This window comes from Pongo pygmaeus, chromosome 4 (genome assembly GCF_028885625.2).
Source record: "Pongo pygmaeus isolate AG05252 chromosome 4, NHGRI_mPonPyg2-v2.0_pri, whole genome shotgun sequence".
Lineage (NCBI taxonomy): Eukaryota > Metazoa > Chordata > Mammalia > Primates > Hominidae > Pongo > Pongo pygmaeus.
In genome coordinates this window covers 172,388,400-172,416,321 of record NC_072377.2, presented here as the reverse complement: position 1 = coordinate 172,416,321, position 27,922 = coordinate 172,388,400, and the positions used below count along the sequence as shown (strand labels likewise).

At 36.0% G+C, this 27,922-nt stretch overlaps 1 protein-coding gene across 3 annotated transcripts in view; it reads right to left on the bottom strand.

Moving 5' to 3' along the window:
- The window catches only part of TENM2 (teneurin transmembrane protein 2), a 1,186,617-nt gene that overhangs the window by 863,684 nt on the left and 295,011 nt on the right, over positions 1 to 27,922 (bottom strand). For all 3 annotated transcript variants that reach the window (XM_054488238.2, XM_054488240.2, XM_063665336.1), the window contains one exon: positions 22,217 to 22,492. In XM_054488238.2, the coding sequence (XP_054344213.1) occupies positions 22,217 to 22,492 (276 nt within the window). The remainder of the gene's footprint in view (positions 1 to 22,216; positions 22,493 to 27,922) is intronic.

The window sequence follows — 27,922 nt, the reverse complement described above, 5'->3', positions numbered from 1 at the left end:
TAGATTGGGGATATTTGTCCAGGATCAACAATGAAACTCTCCACCAGGACTGAACCACACTTTTGCTGGTTCTTCTAACCCCATCCATCATCAAGAGTTAAGAAAGGTGCCCAAGATGCATCTCTCCCTAGCCCTTGACATTCAAAGCCTTGCCTTCACTGTCTGCCTTCACCCTTGTCATGTCTACCGTCCCTCTGTATGTCAATCACTGAAAAAAGTCTTAACCATTTCTCCAAATGCTCATTTCATGGTCTTGCTCCAGTAGAAATCTTGTTCTTCCTAAGGACACTACTTTCCCTGGAGTAGTTACAGGTGGTGGCAGTTTTTCCTCCCTGTGCCCTCATGCCACTGGCACTGAAGATATAAAAGAGATACACACTGCTTCTTGTCCTTGATACAGCACGGTGCTTCACTGCTCTGTAGACATCCTCAGCTTTGCATCTCCTGCCATCAGATTTTATCACATTACCTCTTATTCTTGCTGTCATTCACTGACACCCCTATTTGATCAACAACTTCCCATTTTCTCCTTCTTTCAACCCCTGGCAAATGTCATTCTACTCTGTGCTTTATGAGTTTGATTATCTTAGATACTTCATATAATTGGATGCATGCTGTATATGTTCTTCTGAGATTGGCTTATTTCCCTTCACATAATGTTCCCAAGGTTCACCCATGCTGTATCATATGGCAGGATTTTCCTATTTTTATGGCTGAATAATATTCTATTGTATGTATACACCACATTTTCTTTATCCATTCATACATTGATGGACATTTAAGTTCTGCCCACATCTTGGTTACTGTGAATAATGCTGCAATGACTTTGGGGGTGCATCTATCACTTTGAGATTCTGATTTTAATTCTTTTGAATAAATACCAAGAAGTGAAAATGCTAGATCATATGGTAATTCTATTTTTAATTTGAGGAAACTCCATATTGTTTTCTCTAGTGGTTGTATCATTTTATATATTCCCACCAACAGTATATAAAAGCTACAATTTCTCCACGTCCTTGACAACACTTATTTCTTTTGCTATTGCTTTGATAATGGCCATCCTAACAGGGGTGTGAGATGATATCTCATTGTAGTTTTGATTTCTATTTCTCTGGTTATTAGTGATGTTGAGTATCTTTTCATATATAGCAAGTCCTCACTTAAAATTAACTATAGGTTCCTGGAAACTGAGAGTTTAAGTGAAAGGATGTATAACCACATCATTTTTTTTCTCATCAACTTTATACCCTAGGGATGTCGAACAAAATGACATCATTCAAGAGTCACTGTACTTTGGTTTCCTTAAAGTTACAATTTCTAAGAAATTATTGATGAGATTAAGTGACGACTTGCTATATTTTTGGCCATTTGAATGTCTTCTTTGTAAAAACCAAAAACTTTCCTTCTAAGATCAAGGACACTACAAGGATACATGCTCTCACCATTTCTATTCAACATAATGCTGAGAGTCTTAGCAAAGCAAGTAGACAAGAAAAGAGAATAAAAGGCATCCAAGTTAGAAAGGAAGAAGTAATGCTATCTCCATTTCCAGATGACACAATCTTACACGCAGAACCTAAAGACAAAAGAAAAATATCCCAACCCCACAGCCTGTTAGAACTGACAAACCATTCAGTAAAGTCGCAGGATACAAAATCAACATACAAAAATTAGTAATATTTCTATACACTAACCCTGAAGTATTTGAAAAGGAAACTAAGAAAAAATCCCATGATAATAGCAGCAAAAATATATTTAGGAATAAATTCACTCAAGGCAGTGAATGACTTGTACAGTGAAAACTACAAAATTTTTATAAAAGAAATTAAAAGAGACACAAATAAATGAGAAGGCATCCCATGTCCATGGACTGGAAGACTTAATGTTGTTACAATGTCCATACTACCAAAAGCAATCTACACCACCAATGCATCCAATCCCTACCAAAATTCCAATGACATTTTTTACAGAAATAGAACAAATAATCCTAAAATCGACGTAGAACCATAATCTTGGTTCAAAGCCAAAGCAATCGTGAGAAAGAAGAACAAAGCTGGAGGCATCACATTTCCTGATTTTAAAATACATTACAGCCTGGCCTGATGGCTCACACTTGTAATCCCAGGATTTTGGGAGGCTGAGGCTGGTGGCTCACTTAAGTTCAGGAGTTTGAGACCAGCCTGGGCAACATGGTGAAACACTGTCTGTAAAAATATAAAAAAAAATTAGCCAGGCATGGTGGCGTTCATCTGAAGTTCCAGCTATTCGGGAGATTGAGGCAGGAGAATCACTTGACCCCAGGAGGTAGAGGTTGCCTCCTGAGCCGAGATCACACCACCGCACTCCAGCCTGGGCGACAGAGTGAGACTCCATCTCCAAAGAACAAAACTAACTAACTAACTAACTAACTAACTAAATAAATAAATTTATTTATATTTATGTATAAGTCTATGTGTCAAATTGACACACAAAATAGTGTTCAAAACAGTATGGTACTGGCATAAAAACAGACACATAGACCAATGGAACAAAATAAAATGCCCAGAAATAAAGCCACATATATATAGTAAACTGATCTTCAACAAGGATCCAAGAATACAAAAAGAAGAAAGGATAGTCTCCTCAAAAAATGATGTCAGAAGAATCAGCCACATGTGAAAAAGATTAATTTGGATCCTTATCTTACACCATACACAAAAATAAATGTGAAATGATTACAGACTTAAAATGTAAGACCTGAAACTGTGAATCTCCTAAAAAAAAATTGGGAAAGAACTTCATGACTTTGGTCTTGGCAAAGATTTCTTGAATATGACATCACAGGCACAAGCAATAAAAGCAAAAATAGGTGGGACTACATCAAACTCAAAAGCTTCTGCACAGCAAAGAATACTAGCAACAAAATGAAAATGCAATCTATGGAATGAGAGAAAATATTTGCATACCATATATGAGTTAAGGAGTTAATATCCAAAATATATAAGGAGCTCCTACAACTCAATATCAGAAAACCATATAGCCTTATTTTAAAATGTGCACAGGATTGAGAGTAATCTTCAAGGAATTGTTTGCAGACACTTCTCAGCCAATACATCCAGAAATACTCCTACCTTTACCTTCAAAATACAATGAGAATCAGATTACTTCTTCCTACTGCTATTGTCCCAGATAGACACTGTCATCTCTTGTCTTGGTTACTGCAACAGCCTCCTGTTCTCCCTACTCTTGTCTTCTTTCACTATATTCTCAACACAATAGCCAGAGTGATCTTTTTACGTGGGAAGTCGGATCATGACATTCTTATGCTCAAAACTCTGTCTGGATGCTTATTTCCCTCAGAGCAAAGGCCACCATTTTAAATAATCTGTGACACCCTATATGACCTGACTTCACCTTCATTTCTCTGTTCTCATTTCCTGCTATTCTGCCCAATTTGCATTCTGCTGCAATCACATTAACTTCCTTAAATACACCAGGAGTATGCCTGCGTTAAAATCTTTATATTAGCTCTTCCACCTGACTGAAATGCCATACCCCTGAAATCTGTATAGTCAATTCTCTTTCACAGCTAGTTTCTCTGTTCCTTGAAGTTTTCATTCAAATGTCAGCATTTTAATAAAGTTATCCTTGGCCCTCCGACTCCCATTTACTACTGCAAAACTCTCACAATCACAAACTCCTATTTATTTTTACTGTCTTCTTTTTCCCATACCATTTATCACTACATAGCATAGTTTTTTCTCTTTCATCCCTCCCTTCTATTTATCTCTCCCTCCCTATTTTCTCTTTTTTCTTTATTTCAAGTTCATTTTTTATTGCCTAATAAAAATTAACTTCCCCCCCCCCCCAAGATGGAGTCTTGCTCTGTTGCCCACGCTGGAGTGCAGTAGTGTGATCTTGGCTCACTGCAACCACTGCCTCCTTGGTTGAAGCAATTAGCCTCCCGAATAGCTGGGATTACAGGTGCCCGCCACCACACCTGGCTAATTTTTGTATTTTTAGTAGAGATGGGGTTTCACCATGTTGGCCAGGCTGGTCTTGAACTCCTGACCTCCCGATCCACCCACCTGGAGAGGAAAATGTGTTTCTAGTTTGTTAATGAATATACTCTAAGTATAATAGACAATAGATGCCCAACAACTAACTAAATAAATATTTTGAGTGCAATAAAAGTTTACAGTTAAATGTTATTGCCATGAATTACTGGATACATTTTGAAATTACAGACAACATATTAGTCAGGCTTCTCCAAAGAAACAAAAATAACAGAATATATGTAATGAAGAGATATTATAAAATATGGCCTCACATGATTTTGGAGACTGAGAAATCCCATCTGCTGCCTGCAAGCTGGAGAAAACCAGTAGTGTAGTTTCAAGGCCTGAGAGCTGGAGAGGTTATGGTATAGATTCCAGTTCGGGTCTGAAAGCCTGAGAGAAAGAAATGCTGATGGCAGGAGAAAGCCGATGTCCCACTTTAAACAATCAGCCAGAGTAAACTCAACCTTCCTCTATCTTTTGTTCTATTCAGGCCATCAGTGGATGGCATCATGCAGACCTGCACTGGGGGAGACCATCGACTTTCCTCAGTCCACTAATTCGAAAGCTAATCTCTTCTAGCAACATCCTCTCAGGCACACCCAGAGAACATTTAACCAGCTACGTGGACATCCTACGATCCAGTCAAACTGACACATAAAATTAACCATCAAACTAGTTTACAATTATATGAGAACGCTTATTTTATTTATTTTTGTTCCTGTGCCCCTATCCCTTTTTAAATTCCTTTTCTCTTTCTCCTGTAATGATGAGGCTTAGCCAGTCTTGCCTCCTTTGAAACAGAATAATAGAAAGGAAAAAAAGACTGTGGGTTGAGAGATGATAAAAGCCACACCAAAACCGGAAGTCATCAGGGAGCCCTAAAGAAAATCACACCAACAAGAATGAACAAAGAACTACCTTGTGCAAACCACTGATTTCAGTCTCTCCACCCAACGCTTAAGGACTACACAGAATTTGCTCCTGGCTCCCTCCTCTTCTCTCTCTACCTTTCCCCTTGGGTGAGCTCATCTACTTTTCTGGATATATATGGACCACTGCTATGCTGCTGATTCTCAAATTGACATCTCCAGTCTAGATCTCTTTTCTAGGTTCCAGTCTTAATAATTACACAATTATCCATATTGCCTTTCTACTTAGTTGTCTTACTTAACAATGTCTAAAATGAATAAGCCCCAAATGCTATCTTCTCCAAGTATTCTCATCTTAATACTTAGGAATCCATCCAGTGGCTAAAGTTAGAAATCCTTGAGAGTGCATTTTTTTTTTTTTTGATGGAGTCTTGCTCTGTTGCCCAGGCTGGAGTGCAGTGGCACAATCTTGGCTCACTGCAAACTCTGCCTCCTGGGTTCAAGCAGTTCTCCTACCTCAGCCAATCAAGTAGCTGCGATTACAGGCACAAGCCACCACACTCAGCTAATTTTGTATTTTTAGTAGAGATGGTGTTTCACCATGTTGGCCAGGCTGGTCTTGAACTCTTGACCTCAAGAGATCTGCTCGCCTCGGCCTCCCAAAATGCTGGGATTACACGCATGAGCCACTGTGTCCGGCCAAGAGCTCTTGCTTTTATTTTCTCAACTACTACATTCAAACTATCATGAAGTTCTGTACACTCTAGCTCAAAAATTCATCTCAAATCATTTACTTCTCTACTTTGGTGAAGGCTATACCATTTCCCCTAAATTCTTGATGAAATGGATAAACAAAATGTTAAAAAAAATTTCAAAGGAGTGGGAGTACACCTGTAGTTAAGGAAACCAGAATGATTTCATAGAGGACATGGCACCTTAGATAATTCTTTGATAATGGATAGGGATGTGATGGGTAGGTGGGTTTGGGGATACCACTGCAGCCAAAAAGAACAGGGTGGACAATGACACAGAGGAAGAAAGTATGCTCTGGAAAAAAAATAAGTGGCCCAGTTGAGCTGGAGCTGAAAATATATTTAGAGGAGAAGTGGGAGCAAGGGCTAAAACCATAAAATTGGACTATATTGTGGAGGGCCTGAAATACCACAGTGGGACAGATTAAGTTGATTTGTATACTTCCTGCTTTCCCGATGTGCCTTGTTGTTCGTAGCCATAAATGCGTATCAGCGGAAATGGAAGACAACCTGTACTCTCTTAATTGTTCTGCATTTCACTGGGGTCTTTTCCATTCTAAATGTACAAGGTGATGCCCCAGAATATAGAAATTTTTCTACTGGTTTTTTTCTATAACATCAATTATTAAGCAACACTGTATATTAGCAGAGCCATATGCTTATTATAATAGTAATTGCTTCCACATGCTTATTTTCAGAGTCTTTTCTTATGCACTGAGATATTTATCTTGCCTGCAGAACTACCTATTTTGTGAAAATACCAATAGCAGGGCCACCACTGTGTTTATGATTACTAACCTCATTGAATCAAAGGCACCACAGATGGAGGAAGTTTTAAGAATATTTAATACATAATTTACTCGATTCTGTCTCCTCAAGGTGCCTTGCAGATTGTCTTAGTAGATGTGAATTTCCTTTCATCATGTGGAATGCAATTTCTATCCTTGGTTTGTTATAAATTAACAATCTGATATAAAGTCCTGCATTCCAAACAATAGCTGACATACTTAATATGGAAAAAGAAATTTCCCACTCTACTCAGAGCTAGCATTTCTTCTTTGGTCAGTGCAACAATTTTAAATTGCTTTCTAGTTAGCACTGATTTCTGATAAACCAAGTCAACTCCGTAAATATATTTGGTGTTCTATCCCACAGAAAATAAGTTGCATGCTTTTGAAAATGCAGCCAAGTGATTTTCACACCAATAAGTGAACACTTTCAAGCATTTGTATAAACAACAAGGTACAATAGGACCTGGGATCACTGTAGACATTGATCTGGGATCACCATAGACATTGTAAAAAGCTAATACAAACTAAAAAGTGAGATGCATCATCCCACTATCTTTTCATATGGAGAAGAAATACAAATCATGAAATCGAAAAATACATGTAGACAATGAATACATGAAGAGTTGCTCAGATTAAAGTGAAGGGAAGCCAGAACAAAAATATTTTTATCCATAATTTGGTAAAATATTAATGATCGTTCCCAGTGACTCCTGAGCTCGAGGATTCTGTGTGCCTGCTGATTTTCCCACAGTGCTGGTACAAGAGTTCCTCTGAGGACACCGGTTGAAATGTACTGCAATTTCACATAACTGTGTATGTTCTAACTCTTCTAGGAATTCATCTTAAGAAAACAGTCAGGGATGTCCACAAGAATGTAGCTATAAGGTTTTTATTCATCACATTGCTCTTTACTGCAACTAAAATAAAAATTAGTTAAATGTACAATGAAAGGAAATTGAGGAAATGGATTACATTAAAGGAGTATTATGCCCCTCTTAAATATTGAAGAAAATATTTAATGTCATGGAGAAATGATTTTAGTTTATTCCAAAAAAAATTAACGCGACATAGGGCATGTAAAACATGCCAACTCTGTAAAATTATTAATTTATCTCTCTCTTTCTCTCAGACAGACACACAGACTGAAGGATATATAGATCAAAATATTAACCATAGTTATTGTTGGTGTCAAATTATAGGTGATTTTTATTCTTTTTCATGCCTATATGCATGGATATACATATTATATATGCACAATATATATACATATACTTTGCGTAATTCTATGTTATATAGTTAATACACATGTATATCTATATAATGCATATAAAACATATAGTTATCTTACTTTGGGCAGCATAAAGATTTAACAATAAAAATTGGACTTTTTCAGAAACTGTTAGTATTAAAGTGAAAAACTGGTAGCATTAGGATTCTGTTTTATTTTAGAGTCCAAATGGGCTGAGAATCTTTAGAAAGTAACACAGAGAACAATATTTTTTATCAAATTCTATAGGACCTCATAAATATACTTGCTCTTATAACATAAGGGAGAATGAGAGTAATAAAACTTAGTACTCATCTTTAAAAAGTTATAAAAAGCACAACACAATTATATCAAACACTCTTTCAGCTCACAGTAGAATAAAACTAGAAATCAACTCCAAAAGGAATCTCAAAACCATGGAAATACATGGAAATTACATAACCTGTTCCTGAATGATCATTGGGTCAAAAATGAAATCGAGATGGAAAGTAAAAAATTATTCGAACTGAATGACATGACACAACCTATCAAAACCTCTGGGATACAGCAAAGGTGGTTCTAAGAGGAAAGTTCATAGCCCTAAATGCCTGCATCCAAAAGTCTGAAAGAACACAAACAGACAATCTAAGGTCACACCTCAAAGAACTAGAGAAACAAGAAAAAAACAAACCCAAACAGCAGAAGAAAGAAAAAAAACAAGATCAGAGAAGAATTAAATGAAATGGAAACAAAAAAATACAAAAGATAAATTAAACAAAAGCTGGTTCTTTGCAAAGATGAATAAAATTGGTAGACCATTAGCAAGATTAACTAAGGAAGGAAGAGAGAAAATCCAAATAAGCTCAATAAGAAATGAAACGGGAGGTATTACAACTGACACCACAGAAATACAGAAGATCAGTCAATGCTACTAGAACACTATGCATAAACTAGAAAAACTAGAAGAGATGGATAAATTCCTGGAAAGGTACAACCTTCCTAGCTTAAATCAGGAAGAATTAGATATCCTGAACAGATCAATAACAAGAAATGAGATTTAAATGGTAATTAAAAATTACCAAAAAAGAAAAGTCCAGGACCAGACAGATTCACAGCAGAATTCTACCAGACATTCAAATAATTGGTACCAACCCTATTGACACTATTTCATAAGATACAGAAAGAGGGAACCCTCCCTAAATTATTCTATGAAGCCAGTATCACCCTAATATTAAAACCAGGAAAGGACATAACCAAAAAAGAAAACTAGAGACCAATATCCCTGATGAACATAAATACTAAAATCCTTAACAAAATACTAGCTAACTGAATCCAACAACATATCAAAAAGATAATCCACCATGATCCAGTGGGTTTCATACCAGGGATTCAGAGATGGTTTAACATATGCAAGTCAATAAATGTGGTTCACAGCATAAACAGAATTATAAGCAAAAATCACATGATCAACTCAACAGATGCAGAAAAGACATTCAAAAAAATCCAGCATCCCTTTACGATTAAAATTCTCAGCAAAATCAGCATACGAGGTACATACCTCAAAATAATAAAAGCCACCTATGACAAACCCCCAACCGATATAATACTGAATGGGGAAAAGTTGAAAACATTCCCTCTGAGAACTGAAACAAAACAAGTATTCCCACTCTCACCACTCCTCTTTAACATAGTACTGGAAGTCCTAGCCACAGCAATCGGACAAGAGAAAGAAATAAAGGGCATCCAAATCTGTAAAGAGGAAGTCAAACCACTGCTGTTTGCTGATGATATGATTGTTTATCTAGAAAACCCTAAAGACTCCTCCGGAAAGCTCCTAGAACTGATCCAAGAATTCAGCAAACTTTCCGGATACAAAGTTAGTGTACACAAATCAGTAGCTCTTCTATACACCAACAGTGACCAAGCTGAGAATCACATCAAGAATTCAACCCCTTTTACAATAGCCACAACAACAACAAAACACTTAGGAATGTACCTAACCAAGGAGGTGAAAGACCTCTACAAGGAAAACTACAAAACACTGCCTAAAGAAGTCATAGACAACACAAACAAATGGAAACACATCCCATGTTCACGGATGGGTATAATCAATATTGCAAAATGACCATACTGCCAAAAGCAATCTACAAATTCAATGCAATTCCCATCAAAATAGCACCATCATTCTTCACTGAATTAGAAAAACAACTCTAAAATTCACATAGAACCAAAAAAAAGTCAGCATAGCCAAAGCAAGACTAAACAAAAAGAACAAATCTGGAGGCATCACATCACCTGATTTCAAACTATACTATAAGGCCATAGTCACTAAAACAACACAGTACTGGTATAAAAATAGGCATATAAAAATGGGACAGAATAGAGAAACCAGGAATAAACCCAAATACTTGCAGGAACCGATCTTCAACAACGCAAACAAAAACATAAAGTGGGGAAAGGACACGTTTTCAACAAATGGTGCCGCGATATTTGGCTAGCCACATGTAGGAGAATGAAACTGGATCCTCATCTCTCACCTTATACAAAAAATCATCTCAAGATGGATTAAGGACTTAAATCTAAGATCTGAAACTATAAAAATTCTAGAAGATGACATTGGAAAAATCCTTCTAGTCATCGGCTGAGGCAAGGATTTTATGACCAGCAACCCAAAAGCAAATGCGATAAAAACAAAGATAAATAACTGAGACTTAATTAAACTAAAGAGCTTCTGGATGGCAAAAGGAACAGTCAGCATAGTAAACAGACAACCCACAGAGTGGGAGAAAATCTTCACAATCTATACATCTGACAAAGGACTAATATCCAGAATCTACAATAAACTCAAACAAATCAACAAGAAAAAAGTAATAATCCCATCAAAAAGTAGGCTAAGGACAAGAATAGATTTTCAAAAGAAGATATACAAATGGCCAACAAACATGAAAAAATTGTCACCATCACTAATGATCAGGGAAATGCAAATCAAAACCACAATGCAATACCACTTTACTGCCGCAAGAATGGCTATAATCAAAAAATCAAAAAATAATAGATGTTGGCATGGATGCGGTGAACAGGGAACACTTCTACACTGCTGTTGGGAATGTAAACTAGTACGTCCAGCAAGGAAAACAGTGTGGAGATTCCTTAAAGAACTAAAAGTAGAACTACCATTTGATCCAGTAATTTCACTACTGGGTATCTACTCAGAGGAAAGTAAGTCATTATATGAAAAAGATACTTGCACACGCATGTTTATAGCAGCACAATTCACAATTGCAAAAACGTGGAACCAACCCAAATGCTCATCAATGAGTGGATAAAGAAACTGCGATATATATCTATATCTATATCTATATATATATAGATATAGATATATATGATTTTATATATATTATATATATGATTATATATATAATGGATTATATACATATAATGGATTATATACATATAATGGATTATATACATATAATGGATTATATACATAATGGATTATATACATATAATGGATTATATATATAATGGATTATATACATAATGGATTATATACATATAATGGATTATATATATAATGGATTATATACATATAATGGATTATATATATACAAAATGGATTATATATACATATAATGGATTATATATACATATAATGGATTATATATATATATAATGGATTTTATATACATATAATGGATTATATATACATATAATGGATTATATATACATATAATGGATTATATATATAATGGATTATATATACATATAATGGATTATATATATGTAATGGATTATATATATATATAATGGATTATATATATATATAATGGATTATATATACATATAATGGATTACATATATATAATGGATTATATATATATATAATGGATTATATATATATAAAATGGATTATATATATATAATGGATTATATATATATAATGGATTATATATATATAATGGATTATATATATATAATGGATTATATATATATAATGGATTATATATATATAATGGATTATATATATATATATAATGGATTATATATATATAATGGATTATATATATATATATAATGGATTATATATATATAATGGATTATATATATATATAATGGATTATATATATATAATGGATTATATATATATATATAATGGATTATATATATATAATGGAATACTACTCAGCCATAAAAAGGAATGAATTAATAGCATTCACAGCATTATTCTAAGTGAAGTAACTCAGGGATGGAAAACCAAACATCATATGTTGTCACTTATAAGTGGGAGCTAAGGTATGAGGATGCAAAAGCATAAGAAAGACACAATGGACTTCGGGGACTCAGGGGGAAAGGGTGAGAAGGGGCTGAGGGATAAAATGCTACAAATAGGATGCAGTGTATACTTCTCAGATGATGGGTGCACCAAAATCTCACAATCACCACTGAAGAACTCATTCATGTAACCAAACACCACCTGTTCTCCAATAACCTATGGAAGTAAAAAAAAAAAAAATTAAAATAAACCTAAAAAAACCCCACAATATACTCCAAAAGTTAAAATGAGGAAATTAAAAAATACAATAAAGATGAATGTAATGAGAAAGAAAAATTAAAGTAAATAAAGTAGAAAGCTTGAAAAAAAATAGATCTCTTTCAAGCCTGATTAAAAAACATGAGAGATAAAAATATAAAAGATTAGAGATGAGAAGGGAGACATAACTATAGTTACAGGAGCAATTAAACAAATTGCATGAGAATATGACTCATGAAGAAGCGGCAAGGATATAGAAGCAGAAATAATCTTCAAGAAACTATTAATCAACCTGGAATAGTTCTAGCCAACGTTCACCTACAACACACTTACTGTGCCTTTAAAAATAATATTATGACTTCTTTCCTTGTGCAAAGCAATATTTGATGCTACTTTATTATTTAATCGTTGGGTTAAATATTATAAACACTGGAGTCTAATTGTTGTAATATTGTATTCTACACGTAAGCAGAATAGACTGCAATGTAAGGAACACTCCCTGTACTGCGGGAGTGTGGGGTTATGTACCTCCTCCTATTTTCCTGCTATTCAGTATAAAATTATATGCTTTTTGAATTTTATCATCTTAGTTACTAATATCCAGCATTCATATGGTAGTCAGAGGTTAATTTCTCCTACTGAAATGCCAAGAAGCAGGTAGATTCTTTGTGGTATAAGGGTTTCTGGAGTCCTTCTACCTGGACTACTGCTTCTCTTTCTGATATCACTTCTAACTTTGTTACTTTCCATCCAAACGTGTGTGTGCACGTGCACGCGTGCTGTATCTGTGTGTTTTAATCAGATGCTTCCTAAAATATTGCAGTCTTTGCTCACATAAACTTTCAATAGTTCTGTATTATCTGCTTGATCAGACCTTAACTCCTTAAGATGAAGCTCACAGCTCTTGGTCACCTGATTGCTACACATCTATTCATGTATTTCTACTGCTATTCAATCAAATCACTATATTCCAATTATCCTGACTAGAGTTGGAATTTTTTCTAGACTAGAAAGTGTCCCCTGAAAAATCATCATCATCTTCACCTCACCTCCCATTCTCCAACCACCATACACTCTGGCTTTTCTTCATTTAGAATATCCATCATCTCATTTCCATACATAAAAGTCCTGACCCCTATTTACAACCTAATTAAAACCATACCTTCTCAAAGCTTCCCTTACTGTACCAGTATGCTAACATATATAATATTTATTTCCTTCTCTCCCTATTGAGGTTAGACAGGAATGTCTCTGTGAATGCATAGGAGTGCTTGGTTTCTTCAAGAAACAACAAAGTCAATATTTTTGTCTATTCATCTAGGAAGTGAAAGTCAGCAGAGCAAATTAAAAGAAAAATAATAGGAATTTTACTATAACATAGTTAGGTATCATTAGCATATATGGTCATTACCAATACAAAGACAACCAAACAGGTTGCCACAAAATAATGAATTATCCAAATATTTTGAGGAGTGAGTGGTTGCTTAGGCTTAATTTCCTGGGAAATAAAAGGTCTAAAACAAGCAACATAAGTCTTTTGGACACATCTCCAATGTATACATTTCTGTATTTATGTAACCTGTTCATATACGCTGTGTGAGCATGTGTATGTGTGTATATACATATACCAATAAATTACTTGCATCATAAAACATATTCAAAAGTTAAAATTTTAAAGAACAAATGAAAATGAAGGTAAATTTATATGGAAGTTTTATTTTTATTTTTTTATCCTGCACCAGTTTATCATGATGCTCAAACCATATCTTGCTTGGAGACATGAACTCACTAGTTTTAACAAGAGGACAGAATGAAATAATAAAAAAATTAGCTCAAGGAGTAGGTGATTAGGCTCTGCTGGATGCAGGGTGGGGAGGGAAAGTGCTGGGGGGAAAGACGAAAGTTGGAAAAGGAAGAGGGACATATTACAAAGAAAGCGGATTCTCCACCAAGTCAAATATTTCTCTGACAGATTCCTACTGGTTCAGAGCTCCCCAGAGGCAAGAGTTCTTAGGTAGGACTTGAGAAAACATGAGTGTTTTTCTGTGGATTCTGACTTAACGTGGGTGAGACAGCATCATTGGTTTAAGAGTCTAAGGCTTTAAAGGGCATGCTCCTTGATGTAAGATGACCCATAGAGTTCAAGACCCAAGAAGGTCACCACAGGTTTCTCTTTTCTCTCTCCCCCCGAAAGTATACTCTACAAAACGTCTACAGTGCTCATTTTGGCATTTTCATATATGGCCTTCATTTCCCTGGAATTTGGTCAATTTATATTTAATGATTTCTATCCCTCTCAATAACATCCCTCTTCCCAACAAAGCACCTTCCCCACCATGCACACACAACACAGACACACAAATACAAAGAGACACACACACAATGGCTTTGTCCAATGCACAGCAATTCGCAATTACTTGAAGTCTTTTCAAAAATAAGTCTCCCCACCCCAAATTAACGCATCTCCTCATCTGAGAGTACTTTTCTATTTCTCACCAATATTGAATAAAGCAACACATAGTTTTATCTTTATATTTGTGTGCATATTAAATTGTTCATATCTAAGCATAGTGTGGTACCTTTCAAACACTAATTTTCTTCTTTAAAAATTCCTTTCAAAGATCCTTTTTGATTATTGAATGTGTCATAGTCTATTTCTTGCATAAAATACTACAAAAAATACTTCCCAAAACTCCTCCAGTGCCTAACTTTCTCACTGAAAGTGAGTTCGTGCCCCTTTTCTCATGATTAACACAGATGGAAGACTGCCATGGTGTTTATCTTTTTTATTCCCCTCAGAATAGTATAACTCTGCATAAGTTGTCTCTTAACCTACTCTTTTTCAAAGAATGCCTACTCAAATATTTCAGTCCCTTTTCCTTAGGAAACATGCTCATATTTCAGTTATCTTTGCTTCTTCACAAATAAGAAATGAGGATGGGGAGTGAGAGTCACTCCTGAATGTTCCTTGGCTATCCTGCTTATCCACTGGTTGAAGAACATTCCTGGTTTGTGGAACACTGTTTCTGACTCGCTCGTTCCCAGCTCAGCATTAGCTAACATTGCTCCATGTCTTTCTCTCTTGGCATACTGGAGGTCTTCGTGTATCACTGCATGTCTCTCTTCTAGCCTTCGCTTTATTGTCTCCAACTTCATTGTTACAGACCCCATAAACCATTTGCTGGATCAAAACTGAACATAATTAGCACAAAGTCATTTTCCTCCTCTTTAAATGGCTTCCTCCTGAAAAGCCCTGGGCTTTTCTTCAATCAGCTGAAGTAGCTAAAGTTTTTAAAGTAGGTTTTCCCTCCATCTATTTCCAAATAGTCCACCTAAATACTTTTACATTAAAATAGCTTTAAAAATATGTGTTAAATCAAATACTCTGACCTTAATTTTTCAGTACTTCAGGGCATCTACTACTTCGGAAAATGGAGTTGACATATTACCCACTTAAACTCACCCCCCCACATATACAATTATTTTATTACTTTCCAAATTAAATTGATTGTAATTTGATTTAATTTTATCTGAAGCATTTAAATCTAAATGCCTTAAAACCATTTTAGAAATTTAGTAGAGCAAAATTAAACCCACTTTGCAGATGGAGCAAACTTACCAAAAGAAGTAACATTCTAACTCTGAATACGCGAACCCATAAAATTGCTGAGTTCTAGCTTTCTACAATTTTTATATCTGATTTCCATAAAGACTGTATGTAGGTTAGGGTTGACAACTCAAGGGTCTACAAAGGCTAAGTCAGACCTTAAACAACAGTGTAGCCTGGAGGAAGATCAGGTGACCTCAAAGACATGAAATCTATCCAGAACTGCTACTGCTTCTAATCTGATCTGTCCCGACCAAAACCTGAACCAGCGTGACTGAATCTTCTTTTGTTTTGAGAATGGCCAAAAATAAAAATTTCTAATATAAAATCTCTTACTTTTAAAATGTTGGTTGTTAATCTAAAAATGTTTAGTACTGAACTAATCAAATTAAACAATTCAAACTGGACTCAGCCTGTAGACTAACATGCAGTTCGTAACTTCTGTTGTTAACTATCCCATAAGCCACTTAGCCACACCTTAAACTCCTTTAACATTCCTCAAACTGAGTTGATGGAAAGCAGGAAAGAATAATTTTCTAGAAGGTTCTTACAGCTAGCACTTAAGTAATACTCAAAATTAAATCACAAGTAACATTTTTAGTTTCGTGTATAAGCCTATATACATAATGCCCACATATGTGGAATTTCCATCCTACTTACAAATCTATTATTAATACCTGAAATTTTCTTCTACCTTCTATGTCTCAGTTTCAGAATGGCTAATTGAAGTGCCTCATTACTCCTCATACATTCTTCTCTAACCCGTTTACTTTGATATTATTTTCTGAGCAGGCTTCTTCTGATTCAATTGTCTGTAGAAAATTTATACTATCAACTTCCTTAGCTTTAACTCGTCTTATTTATGACCTTAATTCTCAATGCATGGCACATCTCTCCCACCTATTAGATAAACTTAATTTGATTATTGATAAACAACAACTAAACTTAAAAAAATGACTGAACAATAAGCAAAAAAAGAGTTTTCTGACTGAAGATGCTTCCAATCGTGAACGGACAAAAACATTTTGCTTCTTACCATTTTACTGCCTTCACAGTAAAAAGAGCAACTCAACTGAAGTTAAAGTACTGATATCAGGAACTCAGCAGCTTAAAACCAAATGATTATCCACCAAGCCCAATGTCTCCCCAAAGGCCTGGAGATTACACATGTAATAATCAGGCTGCCCTTGCCAAAAGGAAGGCTTAGTGCTTCATTTTATTTATTGTATTTATTGAATGGAGCCATTCCCTTGATAGCCCCTGGGAGCATTAACAAACATGAAAGAAACCACCAAAGGAAAGAAAGAAATATATAAATAACTAAAGACCATGCCACTAAAGTTTATAATCTGGAAAGTGCAGTACTGAAATAAGGCACAGACTCGTACACTCCTTGAAGTACTCTGTTCTACTTTACAGTAACGTAAGAATTGCTTAATTTGCCAAAAACGTAAACCTCTAAAGTCTCATACAAGTCCATTTGCAAAACATCAATCCTTTCACTTCTAGCTTTCATATCATGCCATGTGACAATGTGATATTCTTACATTTTGCCTCTCGTATGTTATTATCAGCTGTGTTTCAGCATCATAGTAATCATATATTAAGACTCCCATTAATAAACTTTTTAAAAATAAGTTTTCTCTGTAGCCTCTAATACCTGGACTTTGAGGGAATTGAATTAGAAAAATATAAAGGAGATCGTCCTTTCATTTAGGAATGGAAAAGACAGAACCTATGATATTTTGTGTGTCTGTGTCCTTCATTTTTTTAAATCCATGATAACTCATTTCATATTCTTCTTTATAATGGTATTCTTTTAAATGTACAGGTATATAAAATAAAGCCTAAAAACACAAATTGAAATCAATGTCATCCAAATGGCTTAAAACTTTGTTCTGGGTTTGTTTTTGGGTTTTTTTTTTTTGGTATGTTTTTAAATTTTGTTTTGTTTTTTAAAAATTGAGACAATTTTCTTTAGGTTCCATGGAAATTGGCTTCATGAAATGTCGCTGGAAAAGAAATCATCCCATATCAACATCAAGCACAGTCAAATACGAATGTATGCTTTTTGTAGCTACCTCTTTCACTATTCTTACCACTGACTTTTCACTTCCTTAAGAGCAAAATTATGGGCCTTTGGCTAGGTCTGGAGCTCGTAGTTTTTATGTCTGTTCCACGCATTCTCTGTGATTTTACGTGAGGGCTTAGGGAGAAGAAAGGAATAGAGTGGGTTATAAAATACAAAGTTAATTTGAGCATGTAAGAGTAATAGAGTAGGAGTGGAAATAGAATTCCACTGGCATGTTTAGTTTGTGTTTACTTAAGAAACGCTCCAATGCTAGATTTATTGAGAAGCCGCTTTCCGGAGAGAAAGGAGAAAAATTTAAGTAACTCACCTTAAATGACAAATGAATGCAACTTGGTTGGCAGTAACAATCTAAGGACATTGTCCCTGGTGCTAAGGAAAATCCTTCCTTCCCTCAGGCTTCATTCCTCATGTCTCAGTTAACAAGCAGTGAGTACCTGGGTGTGTTGGAACTCTGCCGAGGAGACAGATACGCTACAGACCTTTTGCCAAAAGGACTCAATCTAATAGAATCTGTGTTTCACAAATACACTTTACATAAATCCATTACGTGCCCAGAGCCAGCTTGTTTTATAAATGCATTTTGTGAAATGCAATGGAATTAACCCAACATTTATATCTCAACCTCAAAGTACATTATGAGGCTTGTAAATTTCCCAATTACAACAGATGAAAATGAACACTGTGTACTCATTTACTTTGGGTGGACATGGAGAGGGGAGGGGAAGAATAATTTTCTTTAAGTTTAACCAACGCCAGATTTCATTTACTGCCATTTCTGGCTTCCTATTTCATACCAACTTTATTTTCTTTATTTTTTGTTTTTGTTTTTTGTTTTTTCCCTTTCTGGATTTCCAATGAAATAACTGAAACTACAATTCTGCTGGAAGAAAAAAAAAAACAAACAAGGAAATTTTTAAGTCCCAAGGTGAAGAAATTGCCTAAGGGAGTCAAGAGAACATAGACTAGATTTTTACAGTTTGTGCTACTTTGCATCTTTAAGGAGGCAATTAGTTATTCTTGTGTATTAGTGACTGCCCCTTTTTCTCCATAACTCAGATAATACAAATGGCCTTAGAGAGGACATATTTTAAGTGGGACATTTATTATTGAACGAAAGTATGGATTCTAATTTAAAGTTACTAGGAAAGCCCTTTCAAATTTCACAGCAGCAAAACCTTGGCCGGGCTGTTCTCAACTCTCATTGCCATTTCTAGCCAAATCATAACTGACTTCAAGATAGGATTAAAGAACCTGAAAAGATAACATGAATCTGAGAGTTTTATGTATTTGAAGCAACCCAATCCAAGCCAGCACAATGTTAATGTAGAGGCTAAATCAGTGAGTGTAGGATGAAGCACTGCGGTGTCTATACTACCAAAAAAAAAAAAAAAGAAGAAAGAAAAGAAAGGCAGGTTCATCTGTTTGATGGGACTGTCAAGTTATCCAACGGGTCATTTTTGTCACAGCGGCACGTAGGAAGCACAATCAACATTGATCTAGGGAGTACTGTTGGCAAAGTTAAAGATTTTACTATATGACTTTGCAGACTGAATATACACTTCATATTACCAGAAAGGAAGTTGGTTTCTGAGATCTGTCTTCACTCATTAACTATGCTTAGCAAAATCACAATTGGAATTTTTTAAGGGAGATTTTGAAATAAACACAGTGAAAAATCCATGTATCCCAAAATCCCACCAAGAAATGAAATTAAAACATGTGGAATCCCACAGAAAAGATTCATTTTATGACCATGCATCTTTAAAACCTAAAATTAAATTGGAGAGCTTCTTTCTCAAAGTATAGATTCCTGTTACTTCCTCTTCAAGAAAGGCATACCTAAAAGGTTATTGATTTGGTTCTGAAGGACACAGTGTTTATTATGGAGGAAGCCATCGCTGGGTACAAGTGTGAGAAATTAATGATGGCTTTGTAAGTGTCCATGCCGTGGTGTGGAACCAGTGGGGCAACTGTCAATCTATATGATAATACATTCCCAAACTCCATAAAATCAGTGATGTGAAAAAGCATTGATTTCTTTGTGAGCTAAACAGAATTCGTCAGAGAGAAAGAGCAAGAAGTTTACTGAAGTTAACACCTCTGCCTGCAGAGTTGCTCACACTTCAATTTTTATTTGCTTAAAGAGTTTATGATGTGATGTGTAAAATTTCTTATTTTTATTTCTGGCCAAGAATGAGAACAGAAGATACATTATGTACCTGTTTTGAATATGTAAAATATTGAAAAAATGTTTTAAAAAGAAAAAGACATTCTACCTGTATATTTTAAAATAACCATCTCTCACCTAGTTTGAACTCTGGCTTCAATACCTCCTTTGTGCCTTGCCAGCCACACTCACATACAGAGTTGCTTAGTGCTTCTAAGTACATTTCTCTCTATGTAATTCTGACTGCATTGCAACTAGCACTATAGGAAAGAATCAGGACACTGTATCTAAGGGTTTATTTCTTATCAGTATGCAGGGATTTATATACACTCCCAGAAAGTAAAAATTATTCAAATACGATGTTTCAAATAATACGAATAAAATGAAACTACTATTGGTCTACCAAATATATGATGAATTTCAGATTTTTTTCATCCATAACTCTTCTAGGGAAATTCATGGCAAGCATTTTTTGTGCCCTTGGCTTCACCGGAAACGCTCCCTTATTAGATGAGTTTTTTAGATGCATATAACTTAAATGGGAGAAGGTGCAGGTCTATAAATATGTATAAATAACTCTGTATAGATGGTTCCCTCTATAGGTAAAAGAATACCAACGATGAGGGACTTGCTAAAATTCCTTGTTTAAAATGTGCCATAAATTCTTGGATTACAAGTGATTTTATTTATTAGGCAATCAAATTGCCTTCATTTAAATAGTATCTGACACACACAATGAAGTTGAAAAAGGACATCAGTAAATGGATTCAACGTACGCTTTTATGGAAACTTTCAAAAGTAATTTCCTATTAAATAAGTACCTCAGAGTGTCAAATGTGCCAAGTGTCAGAATTTTGTTAAAATTCAAAAGGAGTCAAGTGCAGATTTTTCCTTGAGAGTACACCTTGATTAGCTACATGAACGGAGGCATAAGTAAGACACATCCCCTTGTCCCCACTGTAGAATAAATTATTTCAAAATTAAACATAAATTTAAATGCAAAAAAGTGACATCTTTTTGAGTATGTGCGACTTACCCAGGAAATGATGTATTTTCAACACAGTTTTGAGATTAAATGATATTTAGCTATGCTTTTGCATTCACAACAAGCTGTCCGCCTGCAAATTTCCTTTTTCTTTTTTAAATGAAAGGAAATACTTAAAGCTGCTCTGGCAGAAGTTTATAATATTTTATATAAACATTCTTAACTGATCTATTTGTAAACATTTTAATGGTAATGGTAATTCTTTTAGCAAACATGCCATCTATTCATAACAAACCACATAGCATTTGATGTTTTCTTCTTAAATCAGCTGTAACCTAATGCAATTTATCTTTTTGAAAAAATGTTTTTGACTAAACACACTTCGGAATTGCTCAGAAACCCATAAAAAAGCACCTTATCTCTTTAATGACTTGCTTAGGCTTCTCTATATTTACTGCTTAATGATCAGAAGGATTTAATTTTCAAAGTTTCATTAAAATCCACCTAGAAAGCTGATGGATAGGCAATAGTGGTTTGTGACAGAAGATGGGGGAAACCATTAACCTACATAGGTGCCAAGGGGAAAAGTAAACATACAAAGAATTCTTTTTTTGAAGACAAGTCTCTTCCTATTTGTCATTATTAAGCTCCAGAGCATCTGTTCCAAGTTTGATCTTCAATACGGATATGAGGCATTGCCGCCTGGAAATGAAAGTCTAAGATAAGGTGGGATTCTTAAGAGATCTTCATAAAAAAAATAACCCAGGTTTCCATTTACTGGGAAGGGGAAATCAATACAAAGACCTAGAAACTTGTGGAGAGAGGACATTTTCTAGGTATAGGTCATAGTTTATCAAGCTGCCTCTTTTGCAATGTAATTTACTTGCTAATAAGACCAACTGACTACACCTGAATGCTGTGTTATCATCAGAATGTGATTTTAAAATTCTCTTCTCATTTCTTGTGTGCTGGAGGGTTGCTAGTTTACTTCCCCCCAGCTCACACTGGGTAGGCAAGGTCGATTTCAAAGAAGATGAATGGTTTTATGACGCCTCTTCATTAAAAAACAAAAACATTCAAAGCCCCACGTGATGCAGTGCACAGAACGTTAAAAGGTATTTAAGAAGCAGGCCTACCGTTCTCATCATCTGATTTGTTTTCGTTGTCAGAGTCAGTCAGGGTAAGGGCCGAGTTTTCACGACTGGACAGGCCGGAACTGCGCCTGGATTTTATCCCTCTGCCCCACAGTCTGATGGCGTGTTCTGGAGACATCCCTCCCTCGGTGTCGGAGTCGGCGTCAGACCCTGTGCTAAGGGAGTAGCCCTGGTGAAGGATCCCCATGTCGGAGCAGTAGCCGCTTCGGTGTGGGGAGGGCTCACAGATGCCCAGTTCGGCAAGGGTGAAGTTGGTTCCTAGGGCGACAGTGACAGAGAAGCTGATTAAAATTTGTGAGATGCTTTACAAAGTTAAAATCTATTCTTACAAAAAAGCAGCCACTTTTCCCATCTGACAGATACATCAAATTCACCATGGTGTACAGAAACAGATCTTGGACAAGAGTATTCAGGACAATGGGATACCTTTGAAAAACAAACAAAAGAAAGAAAGTAAATATCGATTATAGGACAAAATGCTCAGATTTTATTTCAGAGATTTTTAGGCATGTTGACACTGTTGTCTAGGTAGCTCCATGTAGCTGAAAAAACCCTGAACGTATCAAAATAGCTAATATACACCAAGTGCTTACTTGTGCACCTTTTACTTTGCAACTTTTATATTTTTTAATGTTTTGCAACTTTATGAAGATGGTAATATTACTGTAATCCTTTTGTAGATGAGGAAACTGGGGACCAGAGGATTTAAGGCACTTATCCAAGGCCATGCATCTTGAGGGTCGCAATACCTGGATCTGATCCCTATGCAGGGATCAGATTAAGGTTCAGGTCTTACAGCGTTAACCCTCTAATAAATACGGTTGGCAGCTAGAAGACCTGGGTGTCCGTCCTAGCTTTCCACTGACAAGTCTCATTTATGGCAATTCCCTTAATTCCACGAACCCCAATTTTCTCATCTATAATATCTGGTCATTAATCTCTTAAAATCTTCTCAGGGTGATAGTGTGCCTCGTATAACATGTGCCAAACCAGTCGTTTTTAATAAATGCTATCATGCATTGCTTAAAGAGAGGGATACGTTCTGAGCAATGCATCCTTAGGTGATGTTTGCTCTGAGAACATCAGAGTGACTTACACAAACCTAGATGGTCTAGCCTATTACACACCTAGGCTTAGATTTAGCCTACTGCTCTTATACTACAAACGTGCACAGCATGTTACTGTACTGAATACTGTAGGCAAAGTAACATATTGGCAAGTATCTTTGTATTTAAACATAGAAAAGATACACTAAAAATACACTATTATAATCCTACAAGACCATGTTGTACATGTGGTCCATCATTGGCAGAAATGAGGTTATGTTAGGTATGTATATGTAATGTGTCACTGAAATCAGCATCCTAGGGATGAAGAGCTAGTCCTTTGGTTTCTAAAAGGTATCAAAGAATCTCTTTGCTAACACAATTTAAAGCCACAAGTTGGCTTCACTTATGGAAAGTGAATGTGTGCACATGGGGACCTATAGGGGTGAACTCATGATCTGACAGGGAGCAAAGATAATAGGTTTTTATTGAACACGTTGTCATGTTCTATAAACGTGTGTTATTAGGTGTCAGAAAATGGGCCAGATACCTTTAGGCTTTATGCTATTTAAATACCATCGTAGCCCAGCATTTTAGGTGTTGACATCACCACTTTACAAACAGAGGTCAAACACCATGTCCAAGGTCACACCTGGGCACACAGCAGATCCAGGTTCAACTCTGTACCTGCAGACCCCCAACTTGTGCTGCTTCTATAGTGTCAGCAGTCCCCAGCAAAAGCAAACCTGGCAACATTTTTGTGCAGTTTATTTATTTGTGCGCTTTACTATTTGGCTCCTTAAAAGATATTTTAAGGTTTCAATGCAAAATAGATAGAATCATGTGGTCCACTCTACTTACTGATGTATAATGCTGATTTCTTTTGTCTTTAACCAATTTATGACAATGAAAAAAAATGCAGTGAAGAAATGCACTTCTCTGCTATGAGTGGAGAAAACCTCATAAATAACACCAAAGCCAGGAGTTTACCCACTCTACGTATATCTATTACATTAAGATCATTCCTTATCATTCTGTCTCTAAACTCTTGATGTAACTTGACACTCTATGGTAGCCTACATACTCGATATCATTTTTTACCTTTTATTTTACAAAGCACCAAACCACTGTTTAGTTCACATTAACCTAGTGGGACTTTAATTTGTGATAGACATATATCTTCTGAGTTTTTTTCTTGTCTTCACTGCACACTGAGGTTTCCCAGCCTAATTTGGTTGTGTAAATGGAATCAAGCCCAATTCTATACATAATTGTCTCTTCAGAATGAAACTTATTCATTGGAGAGCTAACCCAAGTGCAGGTTCCTGTCAGCATGGGGTGATTACCCACTACCTGCGCAGTGAAAAGGGAAGTCCTCTCTGCCATCAGCACACTGCTAAGTGCTGCTGTTTATTCCTCGGGTACAGTTTATCATGCTCTCTGAAATTCTCTGCCCAGTGTATTCTGTTCCAGTTTGCATCCTTGGTACTGTCTCATAATTATACATTAAAATTTATATTTCAGCCTCAGTAGTCTACGAAAATGAAGTTACTGAGTGTGTGTGTATGTGTGTATACATAATATTACAAGATCTTTCTATTGTTGCTTTTCTCATCCTTAAGTCATTGAAAAAAAGTCATTTTATATTAATATTCTTCCATCTTGTCCTTAGAGATCAAGTTCCTTCCGGACAGAGTTATAAGATATGTTGCTTCATTTTCCCACAATAAATGCAAACCCAAACTAAAACACATATTTTTATTCCACATGTGAGGATTTGTAGCTATGTAATCCCATTTAAAATGGAGTGGGTGTGTATTAAGACAACTTTTAACACGGTTTTCCCATATCTCATTATCTAGAACTAGTTTCAAAGACCTCCTCAGGAAAGAAGGAAAAGTTGTATGAGGACAGGAGGCTCTGTGAAGAGCAATGCATATGGTTTTTGGCCTGGGTTCCAGAGGTAACAGTGGGCTGAGGCCACGGGAGGACATGGAATACACACAGTGCCCCTTCTTTAGTTAAAATTACTTGAGATAAGAAATTGAAATCTTATTTTTATGAGAAAACAAACTTGAGGTCTTCATGAATCGAGTAAGATTTGCATGCATTTAAAAAGTAACCACAAATGTTAGAAAAGAAAAAGTGCACTTTAAGAGTTTCAACTTCAAACTTATAGCCCCCAAGCCACAAAGGAACAGCATCGTAAAGAAAATGGGAAGGTCTGTGCTGAATTTTCCAGGAAAAGGTAAATGAGTATGTTTACACTGGTATATAGAAAGGAAGATTTTCCTCTAAAATCAATATGGATTTTTTTTTTTAAATTACCTTTTCATCTTCACCTTCCAACAGGTTCACTCCTTGCCAATGCCACCATTTCCCCACAATTCCTAGTTTGGTATCTTTCTACTCTCCACTAACTCAAAGAATAGGAATCTCATTGTAAGTATTAATACCTGGGACAGGTTCTGGACCAAGCTTTTTCCAGGTATGCTGGCTTAACATATGAAGCTGGTGAGCCATATACTCAGGAGAAAGAAAAAAAAAATGGGTCTATCCAGTTATTAAATCATTCAACAAATATTTATTGTTCCTAGTACTGTGCAAGGCATCAGGGATATAACAGTGTGCATTATATAAATATAGTCCATGACATTTACAGTCTAATCGGGGAAAAAGGCATTAATCAAGAATCACATAAACAAAGTGCAATCCATACAGTGATAAATATTACATAGGAAAAGAACAGGCTGGGTGCAGTGGCTCACTCCTGTAATCCTAGCACTTTGGGAAGCCGAGGCAGGTGGATCACCTGAGGTCAAGAGTTCGAGACCAGCCTGACCAACATGGATAAACCCCATCTCTACTAAAAATACAAAATTAGCCGGGCGTGGTGGCGCATGGCTGTCATCCCAGCTACTTGGGAGGCCGAGGCAGGAGAGTTGCTTAAACCCGGGAGGCGGAGGTTGCGGTGAGCTGAGATCGCACCATTGTACTCCAGCCTGAGCCTGGGCAACAAGAGTGAAACTCCGTCTCAAAAAAAAAAAAAAAAGAAAGAAAGAAAAAAAAAAGAACAGGGAGCCACGGAGGTCACCTAGTGGTGTAAGCCTCACGCCTTCACAGCCTGTTCACCAGCTGTTCATCTAGTTTGGGGTGAACACTCCAAAGGACTGGGGATTTACTCTATTGAGAAGCTATCACACATACCTACTTCAGTTTGCTCATACCATACCCAGTTTTCCCAAATATTCTTCTATATGGATTGATTTCCAACCATTGTTTTCCATGTATTTTATCTTACAGCAAGACGCCCTGCATTCTATACAGACTTCTCAGAATGTAAATTAGTATGGAAGCATTTTTAATACTAGCTCAACTTACTGTTTGGCACTTACTTTGCTCATCGATGGGAGACTGATTTTGCCCTAATTCATCTTGCATAATTATGTTTTTAGTAAGCTCTGTGGCAGCTTTGAATGAAAGAGAGAAACTACTCATTGTGTGATTCTCCAAGCTAAGATTTCTAGTGGGAAGCCGTGAACCCTTCATTTCTTCTTTACTATCTTTCAGAAAGATAACAAGGAGGCACAATATATCAGTATTCATGGAATACATATGTATTATTTATCTTCTATCTGCCTCCAGTCTCCTGATATCACTGATAAAAGTGCATACAGATGATGTGCCAATACATTTTATTTCAGGTATGTGCTCTATGGCTGTTGCCGATAACTCACCCAGTGTGGCACCCATGGTACATTATCGAGGCCAGAATCAATATTTTTATAGATAAATGATTATATGCAATCTATAACATTTACATAAAGCAATTTTAGTGTAATTTAAGGTTGGGAAAGAATGTTAATGTCTAAAAACTGTTCAGTGATCAAAAGAGGGGAACACAAGTCTTCAAACAACTCTCTTGATAAATATCTTGGACGTTAAATTGTCTCTTCTTGATCGTAACCACAGTGTATAATCCAGATCCTTTCCACGCCTTTTTTTTTTTTTTTTTGAGACAGAGTCTCACTCTGTCACCCAGGCTGGAGTGCAGTGGCATTATCTCGGCTCACTGCAAGCTCCACCTCCCAGGTTCACGCTATTCTCCTGCCTCAGCCTCCCGAGTAGCTGGGACTACAGGCACCCGCCACCACACCCAGCTAATTTTTTGTATTTTTAGTAGAGACGGGGTTTCACCGTGTTAGCCAGGATGGTCTTGATCTCCTGACCTCGTGATCTGCCCACCTCAGCTTCCCAAAGTGCTGAGATAACAGACGTGAGCCACCGCGCCCGGCCTCCATGCCTTTTTTAGAGAGAAATTTTGCAACAGAATTCAAGGGTTATCCTCTGATCCACTAACTCTATTTGGGATGCAATTTTAAGGAGAGATATGTCTATGCATTGTGATCATGGCTTTATTTTCTAAGTTTTTACCAACTTTGAAATAACCTTTAACTAGGAAAAGCACATATGTAGTTAAGTCAGAATTATCATGTCATGGTAATACCAGGATATACAAATAGCACTGAAAATGCCAGCATCGGAACAGATTTTATACTACAAGGGCAAGAAGATAAAAGTTAACTGTATGCAATACAGAAAACTTTCATTGTCTAAGTGTTTATTATGCAAGTACCCTGAA